This window comes from Natrix helvetica (genome assembly GCF_964273705.1).
Source record: "Natrix helvetica genome assembly, chromosome: 7".
NCBI lineage: Eukaryota > Metazoa > Chordata > Lepidosauria > Squamata > Natricidae > Natrix > Natrix helvetica.
The window spans coordinates 44,651,952-44,677,857 of record NC_138558.1 but is presented as its reverse complement, the minus strand read 5'-3'; the positions used below and the strand labels follow the sequence as shown (position 1 = coordinate 44,677,857).

The window sequence follows — 25,906 nt, the reverse complement described above, 5'->3', positions numbered from 1 at the left end:
TTTTCCCTATACCTGACTCCTACTATTATTCACTTGGAGCCCTCTAGCCCAAAGTACCAAATTTAATAATCACATTTCTTTCAAGTGACAAAAATCAGTAACTACTGAAATCTGTGAACAATATGTACCTTTTATAAGAATGTATACACTGTCCGCTGAATTCTGTTAATATTTCTACTATTTTCTTTTGAAAGAGTACCACCCTTTTTGATATGCTTCCATTTCTTATGATTACATTACTGCAACTTTTTCAACATTAATGGGTTGCTATTTGTTTGTTTTTTTTAAAATCCAGACAAGCTTTGGGCCTCAAAATTCTTTTAAAAAACAGGAAGAATGGAAGGAAGATTACTTTGAGTGATGTGTCACTTTGCTCTTCTCTACATTTTTATCTGTGTGGACTGAACTTTACTATGGTACATCATAAGGAGGAATTACAGCAGGTGTATAGGTATTTAAATTTTCCAATGTAAATATACTTCATTGGAAACAATTGCCTCTACCCTCGATTATTTTGGGAAATGATGAACGTTTTTCTACAAATACTAGGCTAACCTACAAACTTTCAAGGATCCATATCATGTTATGGTCTTTGGTTAATACTGTTTTAACGTATGATGGGTCATTTAAAATGTAAACTTCTGTCAATTTGAATAATTTATTTTATTAAATATAATACTGGTCATTGTCAAAAACAGGATATTGGCCATGACATCTTTCTGTTTGGTGTTTTATTGTTATAATAAATTTATTTGCCGCATTGCAACATAACAGGCACTGCTTTGATTGAACCAGCATATTGACTTTCTCACTTTATCCTGCACAGACTCCTGTTTAGGCAGTACTTTAGGCCAACCACACAGCTGTCATCTATAAAATACACAGAACACCTGCAAGTTATAGGAATAAATGGATTCTATGCTCAAGTTGTTATTCTAACCTGGGAACAATTTTTTTTTACTCATTTATTGGATATATGTCTCAGCTTTTTCTCAGTTTGATGATAGGATAAATGTGTTTATCGCCCATTTAGGATTTTTTGCTTTTAGTTAAGAATTTGGGCTTTTAGTCTCTTATCTTCCTTCATTTTAAAATACAGTATGTAATAAAATAACTCAGATGCACTGCAGAAATTGAATTGTAAAATTATACTTGTATTTCTCTGTCTCTTTCTCTCTCTTTGACACACACATATGAACACACACACACACACACACACAAGCACTCATACAAAGGGCAGGGTTAGTTTAGGGGAGAAATTTGACTTAAAATCGATTTTATGCAATCAGTGATTACATCTAATAGTTATCAAAGTGTGTATATTTGTGCTCTTCAAATATTTTAAATTCCATTGTAGGGGCATACATATACAGATTTCTCACTTTTTTCTCATTTGTTTGCAACTTGCATAAAGATTCTGTACATATAAGCTAGCAACATGCTGTGGATATGCTTATATTCTAAACACCATTCTTCTTTAATATGAGGGACTGAAGAATTATAACCAATAGATTCAGTCAGGATAGTTGAAGCAATTGGAGCAAGGGTGTGCTGAGGTGAAAATATGACACTGAAATGTAGACACAATGACAAACCTCTCATGCTCATTCCAGGCAGACCCCACCTGGCAAGAGGCCCAATTGATACTCCCACCTGCTCCTTCTTGCATTACCCATTGCTCCTTCTAGCCAAAGCCAATTTTCCAAATATTAATGCCCTGAAGGAGGAGGCAATGCAAACTGGTAATTTTTGTACCTTAAGCTGGCAAGGAAGGAAGTTGGGTATGGGAGGGAAAGAAAAACCAAGATACTTTGGTTTTTGGAGTGGGATGAGGAATCCAGAAGATGTGGGATGTGGGAAGAGTTCCCACCAACAGAAAACTAAACCCCACAGCTCAAAACCATAATTGCAGCAATTTTCTGAATCAGGTTCCAAGCAGATTAATTTTGGAAGCTAATCAGCTTAGAGTTAGAAGACAATAAAGTTATAAACTGAACATGTGCAGGTGTGCAGGTGTGCTTTAAGCTTCCATCACATTTCTGTTACAATCTTTGCAAGCTGCAAATTGGAGTGAGATAGCATACCAGTGACAGAAGGTAAGTTTATGCATTTCCCAGGTGGAAAAAGACATTTGAATAGCTTTTGCAACAGTTGACATCAGGACCTATTAGCATTCCCCAGAGCACACAAGGTGGATAAAACTGTTTCGTCTTATTTGCCCTGAGATGTTACGAAGATTGAGGGGGCCAAATGTGTGACTTAAACTTTCATCCCTTAGTATTGCCCGCAAATAGGAATGGTTTTCTCCACTGAGGGCAAAATAGTGCCTTAATGCCTTTTCACACCTCCCTCAACTTCAACACACAGAAAAAATCCCGTTGAACACTTCAGTACCATCCAGTCTGGACTGCTTCACTGGCCTTCCCTTTGAAAGTTGTCAATCAAGACACAAGTGCAACCTCCTAGTTCTAATTGACGAGATAAAGAAAGAACTGTTTTCTATTTCACTGATGTTGTAAAAAAAATCACCATTTTGGAATATTGGAATTACGTCCCTCCCACCATATTCCTTATTGCATGGGAAAAGCTGAAAATCTTTACAGAACAAGATACCACCAATGATCAGCATGTCAATTAATTAAATAAGGTGACGGACCAAAATTAGCTTCTTTTCCACCATGACAGCACGGTTGAAAAGAATGGAAGAGAAAAAAGGAAGGATAATTACATGAGAGCTGGCAGCAGTGGAGGTTAAGGTGGTGCTATCAGACGCAGCAGACGTCTGGCTCAAGGTTGGGGAAGGTGTTTCAGAACAGTCAGTAGTATCATAATTACAGCTCTGTAGCTCATCTAGCATGGCAGCGGAGAACTCGCTCACTGGCTGAGAGGAGAACTCACTCATGGCTGACACAATAGAGTCAGTTTCAGTCTTGTGGAGCAGAGTGTCAGGTACAAGGAAGGGGTATGTATAGGAGAACGGTGAAAGGGCCGGGGTTCTATAAATATGTGACGGCCAGAAATCATCACATGGTGGTAAAGGAAATGATGTTGCATGGGTGCCACTGTCAGGTGAGAGAGAGGGCTGGTGAACCGGAGCCATGGGAAGAGGAGGAGGAGGTGGTGGTGGTGGTGGTGATGAGGGAGGCAACGGTGCAGCTTCAGCTGACGTTTGTCTGTGTGTCTGGGAAGCATTTACCTCCATCACACTGGCAGGCACTTTCTGGTTTCCAAGCTGAATTTTGAGAAAAAAACAAACAATCAAAACATAAGAAAACATATTACTAAAATCGATTTTTAAAAGTGTTTTCCTTTAGTTGTGTTCGAGAGTAGACAAAAAGAAAGAAAAAAAGACACACACTTCTGTGCGTGGCTTTTTCCGAGCTTTGAAAATAAAAATCAGATAGAAAAGAAAATAAAGTTTATTTTAGAAGGAAAACATACTAAGTGAATTTGTCAAGCAGTAATAGAAGCAACGCCAGAAACTACAGTGTATTGAATAAGCATTTATATCCATTTCCTAAGCTCATACTGTTCGAGTTTTCAATAGAATTAAACAAACAAGCCCCAGTTCCTAAAGGACTCCTGTATAATGGTTTCAAGGTATGAAACCAATGGACTGTACATTAGGAGTATACAAATTGCATGACATTCTTATAGACTCAATGGCAAAAAGGATCACGATACTCATCCCTTTCATGTATAGGAGAAGTTTATGCCATGAAGAAGAAATGAGACTGTGCCATTGATAGTGATCTCCTGACATTTGAATCTGGATAAATGTGAGGGGAAAAAGAGAAGCATGAACACATATGTAGGTTTCTCCTCTTCAAATTCCATCTCAATAACTGGATGGAAGCAAGAAAGGGCTGCTTGTAACAACAGGGGAAAAATGAAGTCCCCTAATTTCGCTCCCCCTTCAACTCGTGAAAGTTTTCACTAAATAATCAACGAAGAGGAATGGGTTTATTGCTTATTTCAGGGGTGTCCAAAGTTGGGAACTTTAAGACTTGTGGACTTCAACTCCTAGAATTCCCCAGCCAGCATGGCTGGCTGGGGAATTCTGGGAGTTGAAGTCCACAAGTCTTAAAGTTCCCAACTTTGGACACCCCTGGCTTATTTAGACTACTTGGAAGGAGACAACATGGAACAAGCTGTTTCTACTAGCTGAAAGTTTTCCACATAGATATATTTCCCATTATTAAAATATAAATCATTTGGAAGTATACAAATTTCCAAAAGCAAAAACCACAATTCTAAATTTCAGGCTCAACTCATACATATTACTGTAGGAGCCTAAGACTGCTGAGATCTACATGGCTTGACTCAAAATCAACTTATATTGGATACTTATATTGATATATATGTAGGTAATATTAATGTGCATGAAAGAAAAAGCTATATATGTACATAATAGGAAAATATTTCTAAAGGAAATGATTCTTTGGGAAGGAGGTGGATGAAGGACCTTTTTACTTTGTCTTCTCTGAAAAAATTGCTGGGGAGGATCTATCCCTATTTAATTAGCATATGATTACAGGGCTTACTATACAAATATTTGCCTCATCAAAATAATTATACTGCACGTGTATTTGCTTTTTATATATTGCTTTTTGTTTAAGGAAAGTGTAGAGAATTTTAGAAGCCAATATTAAACTGGAAGGGTGCAATGCAGAATCCTAATGATCTAAGCCATGATTATAATAAAGGCCTATAATTTACATGATATAATTAAATAATATATATTATACTGGGAATGAACAAACAAACTGGCACCTTGATATTAATTTTTCATTCTCAAAGTCAGTACTAAAGAAATAGATAAAGTGGTTGGTGAAGGATCCGTTGGTAGATGTCAGCAGCAATAATATGTTCAGTTATTACTTTCACACTATGAATCATACATAGATAGGAAACTGCTTTTGATTTTCTGTTATAACATGTTCCTCAAACTTAGGAACGGTTAGATTGTTTCAAGAAATACAAGCTTTTATATATAATGTTTTATAAAATAAACAAATACATATTCTTGCAGAAATGGTGAATGTACAGCAAATATGTCATTTAGTATGAGCACAAATGTAGCTTCCCTCAACACCTGAAGTGGTAAAAGAGGAAATAAAGAAGACAAATGTAGCTGAGATGCCATAGTCCAGAAAGTGTGGGAAAGCTATGATGTTATAATATTACCAATAACAATTCTCCATATTCTAAAACCTCTTACACTACCTATGATGGCTGGGCTGGATAGGAATTGTAGTTCAGCAATATCTTGATGGATACCGCTGTCATAGCTGCGGATGCAAGCAACAGAATGCTGGTTTGCATGGTGTTCTCTAGATTAGAGGCCCCACCTTGCATAACATCACATGTACATGGTTAGATTAAAGTTAGGCTTTGGTAGGACTTGTCCTCATTAAAAGAGTGCTACACAAAACATGGGTTTAACAAAGACTATTAACTTAAACTAAACCAACTCTATCTTACTAAAATGTTATTTGGAATAAAAAACATTGACTGATGAAAGTCAACATGGATAGTAGAGGTGAACATCTATTGGCCTCTCAGGACATTAACATAACATATGGAAGAGGAAGACTGGAATGCAAGAAGAGTAAGTGGTAAACCCATGAAATAATGGAAGAAATTAAAGAAAATTAAGGGAAATCAGGTAATAGATTTGAGTGGTATTCTGATCTTATGGAATGTTGATGAATTCATGCAGGTAAGCAGAGATATAAGTTTAATTATGAATGGAAGGGCTGAAATGCATATCATAAAGTATGAATTGATGTCATCTTGGTTGTTATGGATGCAATAAAATAATTTCTACAGTCTGTGGTTATAGCTGCTTATCCAGTATATGTTTATAATGGAAGAACCAAATATGAATCTGTAATTATTCAGCATTCTGAATGCATATGATCCAGGAGAAAATGAATCGTTAGGTGACATGAACTGATGAGTGGGAATGAGACAACAGAGGAAAAAATTTAGGAAATTCCTAAATGAATGAAAAATGTCAAGTGGGCATCTTTTTTTTAAAAAAGTGTTTTAAATATATGGATTATGTATACATATACTCATATGTGTACACCACAAGGAATTGATATAAATTTTAAATGATTGATGTGATGCTTTAAGATGAATGACTGAAAGAAATGAAGGATACAAGGGTGATAAATTGTTTTCATTGTGGGATAGACACAAGGAAAGGAGTGAAAGGAATAGAGTGAAAGAAACAAGACTGAAACTACAAGAACAGCAAGAAAAAGTCCTGTAAACTAGAAACAGATTAATCTTCAAAGAATGGAAAATTGACATAAGGAAAGATGACTCTTGCTTTGGTTAGGGGGCTTGTCTAGAAGACCTCCAAGTCCCTTTAATACCTCTAAATCCTATGATTTGATGAAAGATAATCCTAACTGGGCTCTTTTATTTATCCCCTTCCTAATAAAACACGTGTGATTTGAGGAGATAGAGGACAGGTATCCTGATTTGAACAATAAAATAATAAAGTTACCCCAAACAAATTTCTGCTATTTGTTTTGTCCCTTCAGTGCATATAAGGAGCAGAGTGGAAGGAATAAGTAATGTGCATTTGCTCATATAAACTGAAATCCTTGGAAATTCTGGCTTATTGGACTTGTGATTCATTTACATTTTCAGGCTACATGAAAAAAGCACTCAGCATATATTAATGATTTTACAATATATTTCTATACATTTCCTGAGACATAATCTCAGCAGGTGGCAGCACCTAGCAGACCTTAACATTTGGAAGCTGAACAGGGCTGGATCTGATTTATGTTTGATTGCAAGACCATCAAGAAATATTATACTGGAGCTATGGACTAGATCGTCTGGGACACTGATCAAATATATTGAAATTAGGCAGTAATAGCTCAACTACCATATTATTTTGAATAAAACTATCCCTGAAGTTCTCAGAAGATTTCAAAGGCTTAATAAACCTCACATAATTTGATGGCACTTAGAATTAGGAATTCCATTTGTGTTTCCAATTTATCTCCTACCCTCTCTGTGAGTTGGGGATTGCACATTTCATGCAATTTTCTTCATGTCAACTTTCCAAATGCATACTTTTTCTCCCTGAAAAGAATGTAGTTAGCTAGAAGGTAGGCTTTTAGTCATCCTCTGTTTCTAATTCTTACAAAAAAGCTTCTTTTGATTAGTGTTATAAAGAGATGCTTCAACTTTCTTTGCTTGGTTTAGATTCTCACTCTTGGGGAATACAAATGACTTCCTCTAATAAACTGATTCTACAATATATTCATCATAAAATCATCCTCTGTTTCTAATTCTTACAAAAAAGCTTCTTTTGATTAGTGTTATAAAGAGATGCTTCAACTTTCTTTGCTTGGTTTAGATTCTCACTCTTGGGGAATACAAATGACTTCCTCTAATAAACTGTTCAAAGCATTGTGAAGTTTATTACTTCTTATAGTATACAATACCTGGTAGGAAGTGATCAGCAAAAATGATCTGCTTGGACCATAGTAACACATAGCAAATGTAACCTGTAATTGTTTCCTGGCAATTTATGTCTTATTTGTTTATTTGTTTATTTGTTTATTTGTTTATTTGTTTATTTGTTTATTTATTTATATTTATGTATGAAAACTTATATTGCCACCCAACTCACTCTCAGTGACTCCTGGGAGCTTACAATATGGATCACCTAGAGAGGAAATTACCTTTGCATGAAAATGTAAGATAACAATCACTTTAAGTCATAAGTCTTATATATAAAAATATAGCACTCTATAAGATTACTGCTTGGGAAATTATAGACACCAAAGTCCAAAAACTAATTCAGAACATACAGAATTGATTTGGGCAGTTCGTAGAGTATTGTTTCTCTAAATCTCTACATTTAAATATTTTTATCAGGTTGCCTAAGTTTTCATAAGTAATGAAATTAAGTATACCAATACAGATGGTTTACAGATATTGCGGACAATGAATCTCCAATTTTAACATAAAATCCAGACTCACAGAATAGTGCAAAGTAAATAATGACACCACATTGCTGGCCTTGCTTCGAAAGAACAAGACACAAATAAGAATTTAAGATGAAGAAAGTGAACTGATTTTTGTTAATTAATCTATAGAATAAAACAGCACACAAAATCCATCTTTTAGCACACACACAGACATGGGTAAAAATACCTTGTAAAGAGCTAATCTCAATTTTTTAAAATGTGGTTTATTAGAATGCATGAAAATCATGAGGACAGGCTTTATTTCAGTTCAATAATGGTTGGAAGATGTTATGCTTTTTGATAATTATGGGAAACTGCCCTATATAAATAACTTATGGTGGTGACTGTTGGATATCTTGCATTCTTAATTATGTTTCCCCCCCCCCCCAAGCTGACCAATTTATCAGCTGAATGATACTTCCTTTATTGTACATCCAAATCGAAGAGGTGTCTTCTCTATGTTACACACATAAATCTAAATAAGCATGCCAATGATAAGTCGTAAAACTACCTCGAAGATTTCCATACTAATTATGGGATTTAAAAATTGCATAAAGGCAACTGAACAATGTAACTCAGGAATGCAGAAAATAAACTTACAAATGGTTGTTGCAAAAATTCGACTGCTTGTCATAGCTCCACATGTAAGATCTTTGTAGAAGAAACCACCATATCCCCCAAAATATCCCAAGCTACTAGTAATAGACAATATTTAAATGCGTTTCTCAAACAATATGGCAATTCTGCGACATCTTGTTACGACATTCCCTTCCCTACATGTAGCTAACCAGGTAAGTATCCTTCTAAAATTGTTTGTGAACTTTAATGTCTGTCTATATGTTTTACAATGGATGATCTGTCTCTTTTTCAACTAGCCAGACAATTCATGAGTGCTTTAGCTGCTGATTAAGTAAGAGTGGTTTTCCTTCTTGTTAATGCAATGCCCTTCTATAGGATGAGATAGATTGTTTGGAAATATTCTAGAACTCTGCATTGTCACTAAGATGACACAGAAGAGCCACATCAACCCTGGCTAGTATGCCAAACACTACTTCAGTTGATTGTAAAAACCCTGTAGTAGTGATTTTTTCAAAGGAGCATGTGTTTATAACATTACAATAATTACCCAAACTATCATTAGCACAGTATTCAACCAGCAATGTTCATATTATACACATGTGTAATTGTTATATTATTATGATGAATTATACAGAATGTCCTTTTCATAAAACAATATGCACTTTTTAAAAAATCATTTTTTTAAACCATTCCATATTTATTTTGTCCTTAATTTATATTGCTTCCTAATTTTGTTTCCCATGTTACGTATGTGATATACATTGTGCCCTATATTTTCTCCTTACATGAATATAAGTGCAATTACATGTACACAGGGTTCTTTATGTCTTTTTTTGATTCCTGCCATGAAGATGTTATCTACCAATGTCTACCAATAATTTTTACTTCAGTATCTTTGAACCAAAGCAGGATATAAAAATATTACAGATATTTTATCAAACATGAAAAGCTTAAAATTTAATAATGACAAACTCCTATGGATGAATGACCTCGGGCACTTATTCAATTTTACTGAAATGGTGTTGAATTTATCAGACTTTGCCATGTGCCCATCCCATCAAAATGAACAGAAATTGAGATGTTCTTAATGAATATCATGCTTGATTGAGTAACACAATTGCTGAGCTTATGACTTGGAAATTGGAAAGTGGTGATTCATAATATACTGAAGTGGAGAAATACACACAAGTGATTTCAGCAATTAGTATCAAATGAAACTGTGATGAATCCTACAAATTCCTTAGGTCTTCCCATCAGTTCATTATGTTTAATAAACCTTAAAACCTCTTTCACTTTATGCAATAAAATTTATGCAAAGAGTGATGCAAAAAAAGAAGCCTGATTCAAAAGTGATTTTTTTTTTCATGCTACCAATGGTGCTGGAAGTTATGTGTGCTTTACTAAGGATTATTTTTGAGGAAAATAGTTTTGCAAACCTGGGCAACATTTGACAAGCACTAAAAGTAGCTCTTCACTGGAATGAAATTCTCCAGGGCATAAAAGTAAAAATATGCCCATTTGCTTTTTTGATTAACTGTGTGAGCCTCAGAAAATGGTATTTTATTCATGCCAGTTTCCCAGAGATAGAGCAGCATAATGAAAATGCTCAATTTAACTTTCTGCTTAGATTAATTCCTCCTTGCTGGTTTAAACATTTCTCTGTCAGTTGGCACATCAATTTAGTTGCCTTCACTTTCCTGAACAGCTTGACTGGGATCTAAATTGACTCTCCTATGGAGATAGGAACCCTTGTCAGCTGAAGGTAAAGGAGACTTAGGAGATTTAAATCTGAAGGTGAAGATGAAAAGTGAAAAATCTGGATTAATACTAAGTATGAAGAAAACAACAGTAAATGTAATCTGTAAAGAAACATAGTAGATAATTTCATTTTTGGGGGCTCAACAATATAGATAGAAAACATGCTAAAGATGTAGAGATTAATTTTCTGGACTAATGGAATAAGGAATGTAGACAAGAAAATGAAAGATGGTGACAGTTAAATTGCAATAGAATATTAGTTACAGCAATGGTCTTTCCAGTTGAAAGATATGAAATCTGGACACTTAAGATAGAATGGATGAAAGAAAATGGAAACCTATGAATTACGACTCTGAAGTCAGGTGCTAAGAGCTGCATGAACCTCAGGAAGACCAAGTCAACCAATCTTGAACCTAAAAAACCCTGACTGCTCACTTGATATGATAATTAGATAGCAGAAACTTAAAAAATATCATGACTGGAAGACTGAGAGAAGAATAACAGAAGTCAACAGATAACATACATGAACAGGATCAAAGAGATTACTGGAATGATCTTAGAACAGCTATGAGTTCATTTGAAGGATTATCAATACGATGAGCATTTTTCCATGCAATCACCAGGCAATGAGTTTGACTCAATGGTATATAACTAATTAACTATTAATCTTAAATTCCTTCATTCATGAAAATTCTTTATGCATTATTTCCATTTAGCTGTAAATTACTCTTCTGAGAAATAATAAATCTCAGAGTCAGACATTATTAAGTACACTTTAAACAGAAAGTGTTAAACAATTTTAAAATAAGAAGGGTGCCAACTATTGGACCTATAAAATGATTCTGTTTTTAATTGGTTATACCATATTGGTTAGTCTGGTATTTTCTCATTGATGCATAAATAGGAGCTGTTTAAAACTCGTGCTTCTCTGCCAAAAAACCTAACTAATGCAGCAGCCCTAAGCGAAATATGCCCACATCCACTAGTGTGCTATTAACAGTTAATTCCTATTCATTCAAAATCAATACATAAAATACTATTCAGTTTGCAACCTTCCCTGGAGAATTGAAAAATTACAAAGAAATGTCAAAAATGTATGTGTACCTGTTCTCCTCTGTTTTATCACTTCAGTGCAATAAAAGGAGAAAAGTGACTGTGTGTCCCTTTTAATAGTGCATATACAGGACATAGACATCTTATGCAGCAAAAGTGAAGTGCTGTTCAAAATACTCCTATACCAAATATTTCTGTCAAATGTCATTGATTTTCTAGTTTAGCACAAAGTCCTTCTTAATGAAATGCAATATTAGTGTGTCTCCTAACTTTTAAATGCAAACAACTGTGAGTGAAAGGGATAGGTGAACTTTCCATGTAGGTACAGGAGAGCAGAGCTGTCTTTCAATATTGGCACTACTGCCAATTAGTGATAATTATAAGATTTATGATCTGTTTTTGGGTGAGTCTCCTTTCTATGGATCACAACTTTGCCCTATCTAGAACGCAGGAAAATGTTCTCTTTTTAGGACTGAAATGTTTTATTATGTTCTTTGTCTCTCTCCTTGCCTTGGATTCAGATGGACTCGAAATGTATTTGATAATAATAATAATAATAATAATAATAATAATAATAATAATAATAATAATAATAATAATAATAATAATAATAATAATAATAATAATAATAATAATAAAGTTTTTTCATTATTGTGACAGGTAGTTTTACCCAGGATTTGTGCTCATTGTCAGAACCATGTGAGTACGCTAAAGAGAAAAGAGTTAGGTGATACAAGAAAGAGCTAAAATTAAGAAGACAGAGAAAGAGATAAAGATAATATACCACATGGCATTGCGCAGCTGGAGCATCAGACATTTGTTGCATATTTTCTGGTGGCATCTTTGAAGGGTCTGGAGAAAATCTAGATGGATGATGTTGGCATTCAGGTGATGCTTTACAATCAGGGACGGGGGCTATCTGAATGGAGAGAGATGCTTTGTGTATCTCAGGCACGGGGTTACAGACAGGTGAGGCAGACCTCCATGGAACTGCTGAGGCACCACCAGGCTCAGGCATCTGCTGTGTATGAGAAGGAACACTACTAGATGCATTCTGTGCCTGAGTCAATTTCAAGGTAGAAACTCTACGTTTCTGAGGCTGTTTGTGGCCTTGAGGAACAATAGTTCTAATGCCAGCTATTGTTTTTGTGCTAGAAACCGAGGCCAGTGGTTTTGTGCTTTTTTGTGTGCAAGACATTCTTGTGTTAGACTTTTTAGAATAAGTTGTCCTCTGAAGAAACTCCTTGTTAGTAGAGTATTTCCCATCAGGATATGGTTTAATTTGTTTGGTTGTTACGGAACAGGAGTTACTTCCACTCTTCTTCAGATTAGCTATTCCAGATCTACCAAAACTTTTTTTCCTAGGGGGCGGAGGGGGTGCCTTATTTGCCAAAAGCATCCACACAACAAAAGAATATTACAGGAAAAAGAGACAAAGCAAAACATTAGCAAGAAAGTAAACAGAGTTGTCTTTTAAAATCTAGGCACTAATAAATGTAAAAGTTGACATAGCAATCAGTGCTTCTTGAATCAAGCTGCAAAATACAACATTCCAGAAAACATTTTATTTTGCTAGATGGAAATTTAGCATATATTTATTGACATTTTACATATCCACCTTTAAAAATGTAACATTGAGTCCAATGTAGCTTTTACTTAACTTACTGCAGATAGGATGGCAGCAAAAGCTCTTTCTGGGTAACAACATGGATATAAAATATTTTACTTTTAGAGCAAAACTACTGGCTATCAGAACTGTTAAGGCAGAGAGGAAAAAATGCACATGCATTTTAGATTGCATTTTAGATAGATCATGCAAATAAAACTATTCTGGTGCAAATCTGTATGCGTGTGCATGCACATACCCCCCCCCCCAATTATACATTTACTGATTTACTTAACAATTCTTGTATGCTGCTCATCCTGCACCCTCTAGGCAGCTCACAATACAAATAGATAAACTACCTTCCAAACCTCAAGTACATATAAATATACATACAAAATAACTTTCAACAAATACAAATAGTGTAGTCCTGCAAGCCTCCTTCCTGTTAAAGAACACCCACCTCCTATACATGATGAAGGAGGTACCGTATTTTTTGGAGTATAAGACGCACCTTAGCTTTTGGGGAGGAAAATAGGGGAAAAAAATCTGCCTATGAGATATTCATCTGGCTAGCATTCTTAGTCTGGTCAGCTTCAGCACATAAGTTTGCTGGTTTTGATCGCACATGCTTTTTATCCTCTGGGCTATGTATTCCAAGTGATTAACAATCACTTACAATCATTACAAGCAATCATTATTGAGGGCAAGTGAGAAGTCTATTTGGACCAAAAAAGAGTACACTCTCCTATTTAAACTCTATCTGAGATCATCAACCAGCATCAATGCTATTTCTATTCTGGAAACTTGGAGCAGTAACATTAGCAAATTATCTGCTCCGCAGAAAAGTTGAAGGGCATACTTAAATGAGAACATTCAAAGAAGATAGCCACAATTTGCAAAAGAACGTGTTGCATTGGAGAGAAGTAGATTTTCCATTCCTTGAGAAATTGTTTTTGAAGCACAGACTTCATTTTGTTTATCTCTACTCTTCCAAGCCTCACTTAGATGTACCGGTATCCAAAGGGGTGACAATGCTACAGTAAAAATATTCGAAGCTTTTTAAAAGCCCTACTGAAGTGCTAACAAGTGAAGCTGATCTTCAAATCTTCCAACGATCAGCTGTGCTTTAGAAGCTTTTAGAACTGTATATAAAAGTAGGTAAATATGTAAAATATCACAAAAATGTATAGATAAGATGACATAATGACTATAATATATGGTAAAGAAAGAGAAACAAACTGTACAAACTGTTGATATAATGATTGTAATATATGATGAAAAGAGAAAAACAATAAACATTATTAAAAAAGAAGAAGAAGCTTTTTTTCAGCCCCAATGAGGCGCTAATGTCGGAGGGAGCATCAATGAGAAAAGCAGACAAAGCACGAAAGATACCTTCACTCATTAGCACCTCATTAGGGCTGAAAAAATCCTCCAAAACAGCTACATTTGGAATATGACACACACAAATTTTGAGCCACTTTTTTTGGGGGAAAGTGTGTCTTGTACTCCAAAAAATAAGGTAAGCATTTTTTTTTGCTGGAAAAATAAGCCTTGGAAAAATAAAGTGGGTAGAATTTCTACTAAGCAAAGTTTGATGGAGTTGAAAGAGTGAGTACGCCTTAGAGGCCTGTCAGGTGACAATTCTGAAGACCCAGGACCTGCCGTGAATTGTCCCTATTTGATCTGACTGGTTTGGCAGAGGAATATGGGAGAATATGTTCTCTTAGGTACCGGGTCTGAAGATATGTAGAACCTTAAGAATAATAACTACACCTTGAACCATACATGGAAGCCAGCTGTTAATCAATGTAACTTGCAAAGCACCTGGGTAACTTGAATATATATAGGTACATCCATTTCTACCCAGGCCACTGCATACTGAAGCAACTAAAGTTTCTAGTTGTTTTTCAAGGACAGCCCAATTATAGTGTGTTAGAATAGTGTCATGGCTTTATCAGATCCCGGTTCAGAGGAGGAGATTGAATTGGGACTGTTGGATGAGGATGGCATGGTCCCCTCCAAATGAGTGAAAAGTCCAGGGGCTGAAGCCAAGGCAGTCCCAGGGCTGTCTGGCAGTGGGGGAGGGGGCACAACTGACCAGACAGAAAGTTGCCCGTAGCAGCGGATCAGCTGCAGAGGGCCAGCGAGGATGACAGGCTCCAGAACATCTCTGGCAAGGAACAGCTTCCTCCCCTGCCTGATCCGCAGGTGGGGATCACCAGCAGAGTGCAGGGAGGCAGAGAGAGGGGCGGCGAGGCAAGGAACAGCTTCCTCCCCTGCCTGATCCGCAGGTGGGGATCACCAGCAGACTGCAGGGAGGTAGAGAGAGGGTTGGTGAGGCTGTTTGCAAGGAAGGAAAACCTGAAGAAGAGTGATTTAACCAGACACTGGGGAAAGGTCTGTTTGTCGTGAACACCTGTTTATTTTGATGGGTACCTTCCTGGATTTTGTGAATACTGCTTTGTGAATCTTGGATCATGCTTCTTAGCCAAACTTTGGACTTCACTTGTGGACTTTGGCCTTGGCTCTCTGATTTCGAACTCTTGGACTGTGCTTTGGTTTCTGGAACTCTGGACTTGTGTTGCAGACTTGCGTTGCAGAAAAATACACTCCTTAGAAAAAGAGTATATTTAACTTGAAGGACATTTCATAACTGGATACTTTACTCCAGGAAGAAAATTTAGAGTAGGAGATAACAACAAACTGTGTATAAGTAATATAATTTTTGTCATACAGCCAAGATATAAATGTATGACAGATGTATGTATGTATGCCTGAGTAATATGAGTTAGGTTAGGATAGCATCCAGGAAACATTCATCCAAAGGAATGAATAACCCCTTCTCTGTTTCTGAAAACATAGCAATGAAAGTGGAAGTGTGACTGTATACAGCTCCCTGTTTACCTGAGTTGGTGATTTCTTTTCTTGTAGGTTTGGCCGGACACTTCGAAAGCCTTTTGCTGCAAGAGAGGAGCTGCTAGTGTCTCCATTCAGTGTCTCTCCACTTCCAATGTTAAATGATCTCCAAGCTTTTATGTGGAAAGAAATCCAAGTAAATTTATTTCTGATACAGAAATCCTTTGATAATGTAACAAGTGAAATCAGTTTCAATTTTTTTAAAGAAAAAAAAGATCCCCTTGGATAGAAGCGGTGGCACCAATGTGAAAAATGAAAGGATATAAATACATGTGAATCAGCATCATAGGACAGGCTATTATGAAGAACAATGAGGAGGTTCACTACCATTGTTCAGCTGAAACAAATGACTTTTTTTGTCAAGCAACATTCATAAAATAAAATGGCACAGATGACAGTATGAATATAAAATCACCATACATGTATCATTATTTGTCCTTCCTTGCCCCCCCCCCCCAACACCTTTGAATGTACTGACTCTGACTTTCATAATAGTGTTTCTCAGTGGCATCTCCATAGTTCGCTTTATAACTTGACAAAGAATGAAGATTTTATCTGGAAGTGGGAAATCCATGTTCCATTTATAATCCTGAAATCCCATCACTTGGTATTGAGGAAATCATTAGGGCTCAGTTAAAGAGATGTCAAGAGACCTATCATATACTTTGAAAGAAAGAAATTGGAAGTGTTCAGGGAAAATGACAACCGTTTGATTTTTTTTTCTCCCTTATGAAGACATTTCTAAAGTGGAAAATGGAATGTTCCCACACTTTGGGCATGTTCAGACAGCTGGCTTAATGGGTTGTTGTTCAGGCTATGAGTCACTTCAAAGTATGCCAGCCTAAATTCATAGCTCATCACTGTTCAACCACATTAACAATGTCAGTGAATGGACTTTTTCTTAAGAGTGTTCTGTGGAAAAAAAGATAAGGTGCTAAATGTCTTTACCAACAAAAAATTAATCACTTTCTAATGGAGAATGGGAATAAGACAGATGGCTAGATAAGTGGATTAAATCATCTAGGACAACCTGATCTAAGATAGGTTGGGGCTTTCCTAGGAGAACATGATCTAAGGTAGGTTGGGGCTTTCCATTTCAATTGATGTGACCCATCCTGTGAATCACCTGCAATGGCTGATCTACAATGGGGATACAATGAAAGCCTTCTAGTGGGCTAAGCGGGGAGAGCAGTCTCTGTAAAACAGGAAAGGTTTTATTTTCCTGTTTTAGTAGAAATTACCAGCTTCCCAACTGGCATGGAGTACCTGTAACACCTGATGCAGAGAGGTGGGTGATAGAAGTTTGGACATCACTCTACTTCAATGTTTCTTGGCAACTTTAAGGCAGGTGGCTTGGAGCCTGGCTGGGGAATTTTGGGAGTAGAAGTCCACCCTTCTTAAAGTTGTCACAGTTGAGAAACATTACTCTACACTGCCATAAATCAGATGGTTCAAATCATCCACAGGGTGGGGTGGAGTTGATGAGCAGGATGCTTGGAAGATTGCTTCTAGTGATGGTAGCTCAATGTTAACTCAATGTCCTTGCCATGTGGAAAAAAAATGCCTTCCCCAAAAAGCAAGGGGTTTGGGATAATGCAGGCATACGTTCCCCACCAGAAAAAAACAAAATGACATGTAAAAGCACGTTTCTCAGCCTTTCTTGTCATCATCGTGATTGCCATCAAACTGCCACAAACACTTTGTATGTATCTCAGGCTTGAATCACAAGATGGAAAACACCAATTTCACACTGGATCAGAAATCTCTGAAGTCTGATAGTTTCTACTATGGACAGAGAATTAGAAGAAGGCTTCATCAGGAGGGGATAGCCTTAAAACATTAGTTATAGCAGCACCCCTAAGAAGAAGATAAGGGAATGTGTGCATTAGTTAGTCTGGTATGATGGCAGTCCCCAATGACTAAAGGTTCTACTTTTCTGTTGGTAATTGTCTGAAGGATGAACAAGATAAATGGATCTTTGCAATAGTTATTTGGTAGCTTTCATTATTACATTTAAGAGCTGTAGTGCAGTGCTTAGAATGCAGTACTGCAGGCTAACTCACTACTCACTCCAAGAGTTTGATTGTGAGCAGCTCAAGGTTGACTCAGTCTTCCATCCTTCCGTGATCAGTAAAATAAGGACCTATTTTATTAGATATTGTTGGATATTGTTGGAGACAATATCCTGACTCTATAAAAGGTCTATAAAGAACTATGAAGTGGTATATACATTTAAGTGCTATTGCTACATTTAAATTTATCTTTATGGTGGTTATAAGAATAAAGTATGCATCTAAAAATGGCACATTATTGACTTGGACAAGATAACAGTAGAGAACAGTAGCTGATGAGAGCTAAATAGCTTGAAATAGATCTATACTAGTCTCCCTTTATTTATTTATCAGCACAAATACAACACAAATATAAAAAGGCAACATTAAAAATATGGTTTTCTGCCTGGATGGTCTCCTGCAGTGAGCTGATAGTCAGAAAGGGGGAGTAGTGAGTTCACTCCCATATTTGGGCATACCAGGGGTTATAACACAAATATATATATAATCTAAATAAGTCTAGGACAATGGCAATTTTTAAAAAAAGAAATACTAAAGTTGCTTATTTTAAAAGTTTGTATCTTCAATTATAAGAAGTTTTTCAAGAGTTTTTGCTAAAAATAAAATAGTTACCTTCTAAATCAATGCAATTCTTTTTTGCTTTATACTGTTTTCTAATAACAAAAATGTATCAGCCACTTTGTGTTGCAATTACTGGCTGCATTTACAAGACATTTTGGTGCAGGATTAATTTACCTAGCTTCATTTACTCAATGGATCCAATTTTGTGGTCTGATACATTAGCTAAAATGGAGTCAGCAAATATTGTGGATCAATGTGCTGTGTAAATGTAGAGTCCTCTTTGATGAATTGACTGGATCTAAGCAAGCACTCAGAATTAGAAGGGAAAGTTTCAGTAATATAAAATGGAATGCTTATGGTCACACATTCACAAGGTTTCTTGTCCATGGTAAGATCATTCTCAACTTTAGTAAGATTTATAGGAAAACAGCATTAGATTAAAAGTATGCCTTGCTTATTCAATATATATACAACATATAGTACAAATTTTGTAATGATGCAAAAATGAAAACTTGTGCATTGTGACAACACAAATCCTGGCCTTCTATACGTATATCCTGGCAGAAGTATGTTAGTCATGGCGCGTCAATGAAATGCCATGACAGACATTTTATTATGGATGTCTATACAAACACATGCAATATTTTAGTTAATTTATTTTTAAAAAATTACCTGAGTCTGGTGAATGGGAATCAAGTCCTAGAAAGAGTAAATACTAAAATTAATATATGGGAAGTTTGATTAGGATTCTTACAACTTGTTTTAGTCTCTTAAATTCAGGGAAATTTATTTACCAAACATACACTTTAAAAATATTATAATTTGACGTTATAGTGAACAACGTTCACTGAACTCAGTGAGTTGTATATGAAAATAACCAGCACAAAATAACTTCTTATGATGATTTTTATTTTTGCTTGGCCCAAACCTCTTTTTATTTAGGAATTCAACAAGTTGGTTCATATATATCCTATTCCACTTGTCAGTTCGCATACAAAACTGAGCTATTAACCAGGGTTTAACTACCTCCATGGTGGCAGGAGTAATAATATTGATGTCTGTCTAAACAATTACCCATTACTACGGTATTTTAAACACTAATATTTATTATACTTCTATTTAAAAATCCAAACTCTCTGGGTAGATTACAAATTACTAAAAAATAATAATAATACATGAGACCCAGCAATGTTTTGAGGGACATTCATGAAAAACAACAAAAAAAAAAAATGATCCAGAACAATGTTTATCAAACCTCAGCAACTTATCACCCAGAGAATTCTGGGAGTTGAAGTCCATATATCTTAAAGTTGCTGAGATCGAGAAATGCCGAAAAAGTTACTGATGTTGATAAATGCTGAGCTAGAAGCTCTTTCCATTTTCATTGACAGTATTTTGGCAAGATCACACTTAATCTGTAATATCTTTCTCTGTATAAATCATTTTAAAACTATATGTTTAATTAATTAATTTTAACTTAAAAATTAACCATAATTATGCAAAAGATGTACTAAAACCCTCTAAAGCAGCTGAACAATAAAGCTTATGTACTAAAAGCATTGTGTTTTCTCAATGCTATAATGTATTTAGCACACACTGATTTATTGGAATTTATCTTCCCTTCTGGTGCCTATGTATAGTTTAAGACTCTACAAGAACAGTAACTCAATACCTGTGGCTCGATTCAATTACACTCAGAATTACAATTAATCTTCTTATATGATTCATCTCATATAACTCATCTGATTAAATTCTCTGGGCTACTATCAAATGCATATTTTTAAAAAAGCATTTAACTCAGGATTGTTTCTGAATGTTTGTAACAAAATGACTTCACATATGGCTTTTGCCATTTTGCTATCACATGTTTTTCATTTTTCACATTTCATTTTTCTATGCTGACAGTTTTGTGACAACATTTAGCTAAGGGTTGGATTTAATTGCTAAAAGCTGTTAATATCTGAAATCTAGTTTATGATTTCTACCAGCCAGAGGGAAAACCTTTCAATCCAATGTTCTAAAGGGCACTGAGAATAATGACAAATGTTACACTGTGTTCAGATAGGTGAAATTGTTGAAGCCTGAAAGCTACTTTCTAGTTTTGCCCTATTGTCTTCTACACTTTTTCAATGAGGAATTGCATACACAGTGCTTTTTACCTGAGCAAAGAGAATTATAAAGTAGGGGGGGAAAAGACAACATTTTACTTCTGCACACAAATTTGGGGAAGGGGCATATTACTAATTTGGTACAGTTGACTTTAAAACAGTTTATTTATTAAAATATTACAATGCCCTTGTTTTGCAATTGGCATGGGCAATACTGTGCCCTGGCATGGATAAGTGTTCCTCCTTTTTCCTGAGTGGGAAACTCTCACTAGGTCTAATTAGCGGCTCTGCTCATATAATTCCTTAAAATTGCTTGGGGCTAAGCAGAATTACAGTTCAATCAATGATTTAGTATGATTAGTATGTATCATTGCCTTCTATTGAAGATTCAAGGAAGCCTCAGATGTTCAACTTATGGCCTTAGCACCTCACACGATCCCTCAAAATAGCATATGCAGTTCACAGCCCTTACCAAAGTTGTAGTAGAATTGAATGTTTAATAATATAAAGAAACATTATCTACAATGGAATAATTGATAACAAGTTAATTCAGTTCATTTTGTTTAATAAAGGTAATCCTTATTTAAGGACTGCCTTGATTAGTGACCATTTGCAGTTGTGACAGTGATAAAAAATTAACTCTGCAACCAATCTTTGCATTTATGATTTTCAAAGGTCTGCAAAGCAAAGGAAAACTAAAGGAAGACAGAAAGCACAGGAGCAGTTTCACTTAGTGACTGCTTTGCTTAACAACTGAGTTGCTAGTCCAATTGGGGTTGATGAACAAAGACTATTCCATCTGTTTTTCATTTAAATATAATTAAATGTCACATTTATTCTGAACATTTGTGCTTGCTTTTATTTCTGGCTAACATTTATTTTCTGAAATAACAGTCTACATTTGAGTAAAGTAGGTCAATCCAGAATATGTTTTCATTGTTTAGATATGTTTAGATGTGTGGACAGTGCATATTCTCAGGTGCTCAAAGACTAATATATACTTGGAATATATGCACTATGTTTAGGACTACATTAAAACATCTATGCTTCTGTTTATTTCTATTCTGCATTTCCTATACCAGTGATAGTCTGATGTTTCATATATTTGTAGTACAAATGTCACAATTCTTTGTCATTATATATGCTAGTAGGTACTAAGTCGAAAATATTGGATAATTAACCCTGTTCTAAACAACTGGAATATTATATATATACATATATACATACATAAATACATACATATTCGTAGATTTTCACGGGTGTAGTTGTATTCGGGTCTTTTCCTGTGTAAGATTGATCTTACATGGGAAAAGACCCAAATACAACAAGACCATAAAAAAATGGCTTTCTGCCTAGATGGCTCCTAGGGTGATCCGAAAGACAGAAAAGGGAAGCAGTATGCTCCCTCCCATATTTGGGCATATCAGGGGTTGTGACACAATACATACCTATCTCCCTGGCTTATCTGATAAAGGAGGAGTGTCTGTGGCTTAGTGGCTAATACAACTGCCTAATATGTAATACAGCATATGTATATATGTAATATATATATAATCAGACTGCTTAGTACTAATAATTAGAACAAAAACACTAAACAGTGATGAAATGACAGATTCATCACAATAACAATTGTGAGGATCCGTGGTTATCATTTCCAATATTCAGTTCTAATGCACAACTGTATAAAAGACAACACAATGATACTGAAGTGTGGCATTCCATGGTTAACAGCTATACCTGCGGTCAAAAGGTTTGGAGAACTTTGAACTCTCTTCACCGCTGTTAATTTGACAGACATGGCAGCACGTTTGCGAGCACACCCACCACTATCTGAAAGCAGAAAAGGACACAGGCACAAGCCCACGACATAGAATGCAAGCACATGCAATGTACAAAGTGAAGATTCCTGAGATATGCAAATGTGGACATAAATCCATGCAGTTAGAATTCGTGGTTGATCCCTAGATACTTGTACATACGTACCAAAAGGTTGAGGAAGCTGTTGTTAATTAATACTGCCATTCCAAAGAATACACCAGCCAAAGAGATTTAGGCATGTGCTTTCCAGTATTTGAAAAATCACTTGGGTGTACCTAACTCACCACAAAAATAAACAGACTAAAAGGCAGGATTAAAAATGACACATCAAAATAAGGAACTAATGAGAACGCAGAACTAGAAAGTAGTATGTGGCCCTCACTGAATATCTTATTAGTTGCTCAGAGTTATTGTGTGACAGGCTGGATGGCTAATACATTTTACAAATAAATAAATAAATAAATAAACAAGTATAATATTGATTCAGATTATTAAAATGGCAACCTGGACTATTTACTGAAGGCAGAAATACATGAACAAGTAACATTTTGCCTTCATCTAACAATCTTCCTGCTCCAACAGAAAGAAAAAAGAAACCATTTAACATTAATTAACCTGAAAGGGAGTAGCCTTTTGGTGGTTGGGTGGGGCATACTTGGTATTTGTACATAAAAGAATGACAAGGAACAAGGTGAAAATGGGTACAGCTGCTTTTTTACACCCCCCCCCCCATTTTTGGAAATAAGTTTTGGAAACAAGTTTTTTTTCCATTTTAAGAAACACTACAGCCTTTGCCTAAATGGGGAGAAACAGTCATGAGTCTGAGCTGCTGCAAGTTCTTCAGAAGTGTCTGAAGAGCTAAAACTATTACTGATTTATAGTACTTCATGGGGGATGTGATAATGCTAGAATTTGGATGTGAGCGAATGCCCCTTTAGTTCTTCTTCAGAAAGTGCAATGAAATTTCTTACCAGGGATTATGAACTACTTAACGAAAACAAATGTGGCAGAAAGTGCTGGCTGTAATTGGAGAAACTGTGGGAAAGAATTTTCCTAGTCAAAATTTACTGGAGCATTTATGCTTGGAAAGATTTTTTGAATCTTGGAGATTTTGCATTTACAAACTGACTTTAAATCTTGAACTTAACTCCCCTCCCCTCCCCCCTTTTGGTAATTATTATTCTCCCCACCCCACCAAAAAAATAATAATTGAAGAAGCAGTTGATCAGTTTAAACAGGCATACAAAAGCATAGTTGTCAACCTGCCTGCTGTTTATTAAGCATAAGTTTTAAAAGACCTAAAGGTAAGTTGAAAATAATAGAAATCTTCAAACTAAGAATGATCAGGTAACACTAGCAAAGATCACGCCAACACACCATGAATCAGATTTTATGACTTAATGTAAGAGAAAAGGGGCAAGAAAGAGTCCAGTGAGGAAAGTACTGTAAATCAAAGCAACAAACCAATCCTAGCCACATTATTATCGTCACTCAACTTGGAATTTAGGGCGTTTTGCCCAATTGTATGACTTATTCCGGTGTCCTTCAGGCATGTACCAGAAGGCTGCATTTGTACAAGAAAGCTATAATTGTACAACAATTACAGTTCACCTGCCAGAATAGTCCAATAAATCTAGTTCTTTGATATAATAAGATCCTTATCTTCCCTTCCAAGTTAATCTCATTTTTAAAATTCTATTAATTCTTGTGTACATTTGCTCTGTTTTAGGTGAACAAAAATAAACAGGAAACTCATTCCATGTGCCTGAAACGCAGGAATGTATCATTTATCGCAAAGAACTTTGTGAGTTGTAATATCGGGATTGGCAGTATCCTTCCCTCCATGTTGGCTTAGCCCACTAGGGAAGAATATAATTCTAGAAATGGTACAGTTAGAAAGTTTTCTTAGAGGGCAGTAAAGCACTGTGAAGTGGTATATAAGTCTACGTGCTATTGCTATTGCTATTATACTGGTATGTAGTAGAGGCATTCAAACCCATTTGACATTTTGATCTAGGGTCTTTTGCACGCATAGCCCATTTTTTTTGTAGAAACACAAGGAGTGAACCAGTACATCTAACCACAGGTGGACTTATGTTTTGCATGCTTGGTGATTTTATTACAAGGACAAATTCTGAATTTAATTTGCAATGATTAGAAATATATTACAAACACTCTGAGATTTGGAGCTTATGCTTCCCATACACTTCATAGTAAAACCAATAGCTGGATTACTCAGCCATTAATACTGCATAAGGAAAAGATAATTGCATGGGGCAGGCCTACTGAATTTAAAGGAAATCCAGTTTGGTTGATTAAATATATGATGGCAATGCAAACATTCAAAATCAAAGAAAGCTTGGAAGATTCTGATTATCATCCTGGAAAGAATAAAATAGCTGGTTTTTGAAATAATGCTGAGTGTCTAGGAAATGCTATTCTAAGATTAGGAACTGTTCTGAAACAAACTGTTTATTCAGCATTGCATATAACATGTAGCTTATTTTGATGTGTTTTGAGCGCATAGAAGATAAATGGTAACAATTCTGCATGATGATGATTTAATATTAACAAAGTTAAACCTCATATATTTTTGCACTCTCCAAGGACTGTAATTGTTTTTAACCAGGTTTGTATTTATGTCTTTCATTTATTACAAAGCAGTTGGGTTATTAAATCATTTTAAACTGAGATGCATTTATCATAATATTATCCTTGTACATTTGTCCCTAAAATTTATGGAGGGACACTAAAGATCCATTTAAGCAAATTAACTTTGGGCCATTCATTATCTATGTGAGAAAAAAGGGCTGCATATAAGCAATCTGCCCAAATTATTTGAAATGTTATGTTCTTAGAAGGAATCTGGATAAGTGGAAAGCTTGGTCTACTCAGCCACTTAAATGTACTTTAAATTGATGCACTTGGATTTAAACTGTTTAATCTCATTAAAGTTAAAGACAAGAATTCTTCCTACGTCTGGTGAGAGAATATTTATTTATAGATTGTGGATGTGTGTTATCTCTGCTGAACACTGTGCAAGTAGCATTGTAGGGATTTTTTAAAATCAGCTTTTAAAATCTCTAAAAGTGATTTGTTCTACTAGGGAATGGATTTCTGCAGCTATATACAGTTTTTTTAATGAGTAAAATATTTTTGTTCTGGAATCCAGAGAAAGGAGGCTGAATTTTCAAGTTTGTGCTAATTGGTTGAGGAATTCAGATCCGCAGTTGAATAATTTTCATTAAGCCTTTTGGGGGTATTCCTTGAGTATGCATAAATAGTTGATAATTATTTCATATAAAAATAAATATTTTAGAATCAAATTATTGATGTCCATAGTGATTCAAATGATATACAATGATTTAAAAAAGAATCAATTCATAAAAATGAATATGATTCACCTACTTGATAAATCTGGATATACAG

At 35.5% G+C, this 25,906-nt stretch overlaps 1 protein-coding gene across 1 annotated transcript in view; it reads right to left on the bottom strand.

The window, feature by feature from the left end:
• Positions 1–25,906, bottom strand: part of SORBS2 (sorbin and SH3 domain containing 2) — a 201,500-nt gene that overhangs the window by 78,041 nt on the left and 97,553 nt on the right. The window contains exons 4-8 of the mRNA XM_081959704.1: positions 22,397–22,489; positions 19,224–19,250; positions 15,907–16,031; positions 12,178–12,774; positions 2,729–3,232 (exon numbers count right to left, since the gene is read on the bottom strand). Of these exons, the coding sequence (XP_081815830.1) occupies positions 2,729–3,232; positions 12,178–12,774; positions 15,907–16,031; positions 19,224–19,250; positions 22,397–22,489 (1,346 nt within the window). The remainder of the gene's footprint in view (positions 1–2,728; positions 3,233–12,177; positions 12,775–15,906; positions 16,032–19,223; positions 19,251–22,396; positions 22,490–25,906) is intronic.